Source organism: Sinocyclocheilus rhinocerous, unplaced genomic scaffold (genome assembly GCF_001515625.1).
Source record: "Sinocyclocheilus rhinocerous isolate Xijiao unplaced genomic scaffold, SAMN03320098_v1.1 scaffold827, whole genome shotgun sequence".
Classification (NCBI taxonomy): domain Eukaryota; kingdom Metazoa; phylum Chordata; class Actinopteri; order Cypriniformes; family Cyprinidae; genus Sinocyclocheilus; species Sinocyclocheilus rhinocerous.
The window spans coordinates 292,007-298,969 of NW_015633173.1; the positions used below are offsets into that span (position 1 = coordinate 292,007).

At 33.8% G+C, this 6,963-nt stretch overlaps 1 protein-coding gene across 2 annotated transcripts in view; it reads right to left on the minus strand.

Annotated features, from left to right (window-relative positions):
• The window catches only part of LOC107743295 (sorting nexin-9-like), a 26,467-nt gene that overhangs the window by 15,917 nt on the left and 3,587 nt on the right, over window positions 1-6,963 (minus strand). For both annotated transcript variants that reach the window (XM_016556467.1, XM_016556468.1), the window contains exons 2-4: window positions 4,812-4,898; window positions 4,606-4,680; window positions 798-896 (exon numbers count right to left, since the gene is read on the minus strand). In XM_016556467.1, the coding sequence (XP_016411953.1) occupies window positions 798-896; window positions 4,606-4,680; window positions 4,812-4,898 (261 nt within the window). The remainder of the gene's footprint in view (window positions 1-797; window positions 897-4,605; window positions 4,681-4,811; window positions 4,899-6,963) is intronic.

Sequence of the window (6,963 nt, forward strand, 5' to 3'; positions counted from 1 at the left end):
ACATTGCATTACACCAAATACACAACATAATGTTCTTTTTAGCAACGTCATATGACCACTTTAATAAAAGTAATAGTTTTTAAGCACGATTCATCATTAAAAGATTTTCTGAAGAAAAAAAGTTGTGTTTTCAGCATTTAACAACTTAACGTGTTGTGAGCATTCTAACATGTTTCACCCAAATAAAATCCTGATATTATTTCCTGCTGAATGCTCTGAAATGTGTCACTTAATGGAAGTCAGACGAAAGCGGTTTCATGTTCTTTAAAATCTACACAAAACTAAAGCCAATGGCAGGGCCACTGGAAACAAATGCCCTGCAACTCAAGACTTCCCACTCCTCAAAACACTGCTGATCAAATCATAGTTCCTCCAAAAAACAAAGCAGCCCACTCAATGAAAACTTCAGTCTCAGCACTGAAGGCCAAACCCACAGTACCTCACTAACATATGGGAGAATCCAAACACTTCATCCTGTATGTTAATTAAAAATCATCATCCTTCACATTTGGCCCTTCGCTGATCCTCTGAATAAGCACCACAAGATGTTATATTCTCAATCTCAGAATTTGCTTGCACATACATTTTTACATTCGGAGTAAGATGTTTTATTCTTTACAAGTGGAATCTCCCTTCCTGCTCACTTCCTCTCAGGAAGTTAAACAGTGGGAGAAAAGCTCAGAGAAGGAGCATTAGACAGATAATGAAACGAACAGTGCATTTTGGACATGATAAATAAACCTGACCAGACTGAACCATTAACGTGAAATTGACCCGTCGTACTCACGATGGCTTACCTGTGCGGTGCTGGCCGGGGTCGGCATGTGACTGTCGAAGAACGAGAGATCGAGGGGGGCTGCATTTCCTCCAGATGTAAAAGGCTGAGCCTGGTTAATCTAGTAGAACATGAAGAGAAGAATTTACAAGGGTCAGTCCTTGTCAAATCAGACAGAATCAAGCGGGTTGTACACCAACACCAAGATTTTGTTCATACTTTGTGTTATTTGAGACTCTGTAAAGTAAAGTTCTGTAAAATGTTATATTTAATGGTACATAATAGTTCAATATAATATAAGTATTTAATTTCTTAAATTGTCATCTTTACTACACATTGTTTTTTTTTTTTTTTGCTTGAGAAAAAAAAACATTTTCTGGGAAGCAAGGTTTCAGATATATCTCATGCATTATGATTACTGGTATCACATGAATTGGTAGATGCATAGACAAAGTTGTTCTAGTCCAAATAGTTGAAAGTCTCCTCAGGGTACAATATTTTTTATAAATAAAGCTGCTAACGTTGTAGAAAAAGTGACATTTCGAGTAGAGATGCACCGATTGCAATTTTCTTGGCCGATTCCGATTTCCGATTTTTTTGTTAGTGTGATCTGCCGATACCGATTTTTGCCGATTCTGATTTTCTTTCTAAGAACTATAATTGACAGTATATACAAAAAAAAAATCTACTTTTCTTCAACGCAAAGTTTTATTTTCATAAAAAAACACAAGTAAAAAGTCAGTAATAAAATAAGAACAAATAAAAAAAATTCAAACAACAGCACAACTAAATGCAATAGAATAAAGAGAGCGTTGAAACTAAGTTTTTCAGGTTAAGTAAGTTTTTATTCAGTTAAGAAATACTACAGAAATTAAAGTAATCAAATGTGTTATTTTACATTTGATTACTTTAATTTCTGTAGTCTTTAAAATTAAATACAGATTAATGCTTACCATTAAAGTTATAAAACGTATTCAGTCAAGAGCAGGAAATGATTTTCTTTGTCTTTTGTTCTTTGATTAACATGACAGACAGCAGCAGGAATATTGGACTGCGGTCCCTTTAAGAGTTTATCCACGGACCCAATGTACTGTTACACAACATGCGTTCTCTTTCTCAACTATTTAACGTTCCAAAACGGACTGTGTTTAACTGGATACTCGCCAAAACGGGCATTTTGACAATTTTTTATGTATTTGAACGTTTTAGCGCAGTTAGCCACTCATTTTGGTATTTGTGGCTCACAAGCTGTTTGAGACTGAGCGCGGCATGTGCGCTCCACTAATATAGATCAGTGGTGGTGCGCGCGCGTTTGGTATCGATTTGGTGCGCGTTTGGCCGATCACCGATCCGGGCCGATCATGAGGAAAATCGGCCGATTCCGATCCCTGGCCGATCGATCGGTGCATCTCTAATTTCGAGGCACTGTTGATGCTGAGGATTAAATATATCAATAAAAAGAACATGGATACTACTAAATATATTTTGACCTTCAAACTTAGGCCTTGACTGACTTTCTGTCAACTCAAAGTCACTATCATGAGCAAAATGTGAGATTAACGTTTTATTTCTGTATGGTGCAATATTTTGCACATTTTGAGGCACTCATTTAACACTTCCTAGGAAAATATTGCCTCCAGATGACTTTATATGAAAATTTGGACTATTAAAGTCCTATTTTTGTTTATTTGTCATGCATAAAAATATAAGAAATGGCTTTTTCAACCAATTTTACTTCCATTTTTAAAAAACATCAAATTCCAAGCATTAAACATCACAACAAAAAATAGCATTGGGTGTGCAAAGAATGTGAATTTGGAGAAGTGTGAACATGTGGTCATTTGTTTGGCTCTGAGAACAGAGAAATGAAGGAAGCACGTGTGTTTGTACGATTGTGCAGCTGTGAGATCAGGTCAGGAGGGAAATTGAAATGTATGTCTGCGGCCAGCAACAGGAGGAATCAATCCACAGCCTATTTATACAGAGAGTAAACAGTTTACCAGGTCACCATGTGCATGACTGCCTCAGCACGGCTTTATAATGTGATTATGTTTAGCTACACAGTATGATGCACTTTAACACAAAGATACTGCTGCATCTTGATTGATAAACAACTGGACGTCTGAATGATTTTTGGCTTAATTTTCCATAAATAATACTGGTGCAACTCTTGTATTTTAAAAGAGCAAGGACATTCCTATTTTTCCATACCATGTAATTATAAAGTAAAGCAAGCACATTCATTCAGCCTTATAAGCTAAGCCTGTAAATGAACACTACACTAACACACTTCAAATCTGGCTGGCCTCAGGAAAAGAAAACACTTCCTGTTGATCCCTCATATTCCATCAGCAACGGTTTCTCTGTCCTTTTGGTTTCAAAACACTGCCAAGTGCATATTACAACACAAGAGAGACAATCATATTAAAACTGCATTATATACTTTATCATATATAGTAAAAGACTAATATGCCGGCCATGTACTTAATCAGCTAGTATTTTGAAATATTGATAAACAGATAAGCACCTGAACTTCATTATGCACATTTACTGTTTTTAAATATTTCTGAGTGGATTTTAAAGGGGTCATATGATGCTTTTTTAAAGATCATTATTTTGTGTATTTGGTGTAACAGAATATGTTGACATGTTTTAATGTTCAAAAAACACATTATTTTTCAAATACTGTACATTATTGTAGGTCCTATATGCCCCACCTCTCTCAAACGCTTCGTTTCTACATCGGAAGAAGTCCCTCCTTCCGACAAGCGCAGTCTGCTCTGATTGGCCAGCTGACCCAGTGCATTGTGATTGGCCGAACACCGCAAGCACGCGTCGGAAATGTAACGCCCCTTACCATAATCACGTGAACATTTGGGTGGCATTATGCAAATATTTCCATATAGTGTGGTAGATATGTGGGGGCGTGTTAGAATGAGCCGTTTTAGGGGGGCGTGGCAGAGTCTTAACTTTGATAAAGAATATCTCTTTGGTTTTGAGACTTTAGTCTTTGCAACTTCAGGGATCTTATCTATGCACAATCAGCTTGTAACACTCCAAAGAGAAAGGAAAACTTGAAATCGCATCATATGACCCCTTTAAATGTTGTAAATCTTGTTTTAGCCATTAACGTCTGTAACTTTTTTGAAAAGTTTCCCATGCTAACAACATCTGCATTTATTTGATCAAAAACACAGTAAAACAGAAATATTGTGAAATATTATTACTATTTAAAATAACTGCTTTCTATTTTAATATATTTTTTAAAAGTAATTTATTCCTGTGATGCAAAGCTGAATTTTCAGCATCATTACTCCAGTCTTTAGTGTCACATGATCCTTCAGAAATCATTCTAATATGCTGATTTGCTTCTCATGAAATATTTTTGATTATTATGAATGTTTATTTATTTATTTGTTTTGTTTTAACGCCATATCAGCAACAATGGCTATATTCATGGCAACATTAACAATATCATTTCAATACATCATTTACAATAATATAAAATTTTCTTAAGAAACAATCATTACACAAAAACATCAATAGTACAGACACAATAGTCAGTAACAAGATCAATAGTCAGATCAATAGTACAGTAACAAGAAAACAATAGTACTAATAAAAATGATCAATGTTGAAAATGGTTGTGCTGCTTAATATTTTTGAGGAAAATGTGATGCATTTTTTCAGGATTCTTTGATGAATAGAAAGTTAAAAAGAACAGCATTTATTTGAAATAGAAATATAAAAATTTCTTTCTGACCAAAAGCTTTTCAAAAGTAGCGTATATACATACAGTATATATATATATATATATAACCATTACTTACCTCTATATAGTCCTCTGGTACCAATCCGACTTCTCCTCTGGAGTTCTTTGCCTCAATCCATCCTCCACCAATGTTCTGAGAACAGAAGAGAATGGTTCACCTTTACAGAGAAGGTTTTGATCCGTTCATACACATGCAACAACTCATGGAGACATGACATGGAGAGCCAGGTGTTATGAAACATTATGAAAGTGAAATAAACTCACCTGGTTGGTTATTGTGATTGTCTCACCCTCTCGAATCGACAGCTCATTATTCCCAGGCTCTGCCGCAAAATCATATAAAACCTGTGCCTGTGTGGAGACTAAACATGCGTAAGTAAAACACATGCATATACAGACACCAAATGTATTAAGCTATCATTAATTATTAATAGAACAGAAACAGCTAAACTTGTTTGACTGGATTTTTTTGGACACCATTAAATGCTCATGCATTTAGCATTTACCTGTTTAACATTTAACTAACACTGTTTCTGGAATTATTTGACATGTATTATATAATCAATGAATTAATGTCTTTTCGCATGAACAAAGGTCACCATTGCAAATTGGTGAATCACACTAAAACGGTCAAGGTCTCTGGGCCATTTTGTTTTAGCACAAAATCATATAAAAACATTAAATTATATATCATGTAAACAAATTGAAGCTTATTATTTTGACCATTGCCATTTTTGCATTTTGATTTAAGACAATTAATCATATTTTTCCCCAAATCACACTTCTGAAATGCCAAAACCCTAATTTTCCTTACTATAATGCAATAAATAAAGAAAAAAGAAAGAAATTATAATATTAATTAAATTTAAGAAGTTTTCTCAGGTACAAGTGAGTATACATTATGATAGTATTTTCCGAGTTTTATTAATGCTGAGTTTAATTTAACAAAAAATATTTTTGTTTAGACAGGATGTTTTTCCAGTAATAAGAATTTGGGGGTGAAAGTTTCTAAAAGTCACTTTATTAATTGATTTTTTTAATGCAGTCTTATTTCCCATTTTGTTTCTATCCTTTTCTTTTGGGGTGAATCATAACCTGGACATTGTCACGAGATTCATCCATAAGATACTGAATAATGGTGACAAAAAAATAGGGGAAAAAAAAAATCTGAATTATACAGAACACATTTTTGTAATAAAAAGCACACAAATGGTCACAAAGCAGAATCAATTCCACAGTTCATTAAGAAAAAAACACTTTCCACAAAGCTCCCGTTATTCTAACACACACAGAGCCAACACAGAAACACACACACATCCTGAAGCTATCGAACGGCAAACAGTGAGGTCTGTATGAACAGTGAGACAGGCTCTCTCTATGTAGGAATTTACAAGCCACGACTCCTAAATGCCCAGACATAGAGAGTCTGTGTGTGAGAGAATTCATTTCTGATTCAAATGAAATACAGCACTTAAAAAACAGTGAAGGACAGATCACAAACCGTCTGATGTCATAAATGTGCATAACCATTTACACAAGTCTTCCAGAGAAACAAAATGAAGTGATGATAAAATAAAAATTATGAAATGCTAGACATCCACATATAGACAGTCAAGGGAGCAGGACTAAATTAAGGACTGGGTGACTATATGAAAACTGAAAATAATAACTAAACAAAAAATAAAGCTAAATCAAGTCAAGTCATCTTTATTTGTATAGCGCTTTTTACAGTACAGATTGTGTCAAAGCAGCTTCACAGTGATAAACAGGAAAAATAGCAGAATCAGTTATTGAGTTCAGATTCTGCTGTAAAACAACTCTAAAAGACGATTGTTCAGATCAAGTCAGTTTAGTGTTGGTTCATTTTAAATCACTAACAGTGTGAATTTCATTGAATTATGAAGTGCATTCAGTTCTACAAAATGCTTTAGTCAGATCAGATTGAGTTCAGTTCAGTAACAGTGTCAATAATCCAAGTTTTCACTGTCTTAAATTAGTTTTACAGATATTTTTTTTTAAATAAATTTTTTAAATTAATAGTATTTTTTAAAACAGAATTTCCCTTTTTTTCCCCCATTAATAAAATTAAGTGCCTGTTGTTTTACAGATATAATATAAAGTTTTACATTTAGAATTGCAGGTAAATTAATCATACTTTGAGATCACATAAATATTATTGTTTTAAAAGTTAATTTATAGTATTTTTACAGATAAAAACAGGGTTTCTGCAGGATTTTTAAGCTCAAATTTAAGACCTATTTAAGACCTGCACAAATAAAATTAATACCATATGAGCGGGGTAGGGCAATGTCTATAGTACCATATTAAACTAAAATTACTGTAAAGCATAACTTACAGTTCAGATACAAGTTTTCACAAAAACAAAAAGTTTTATAAAATGATAAACTTTACATTT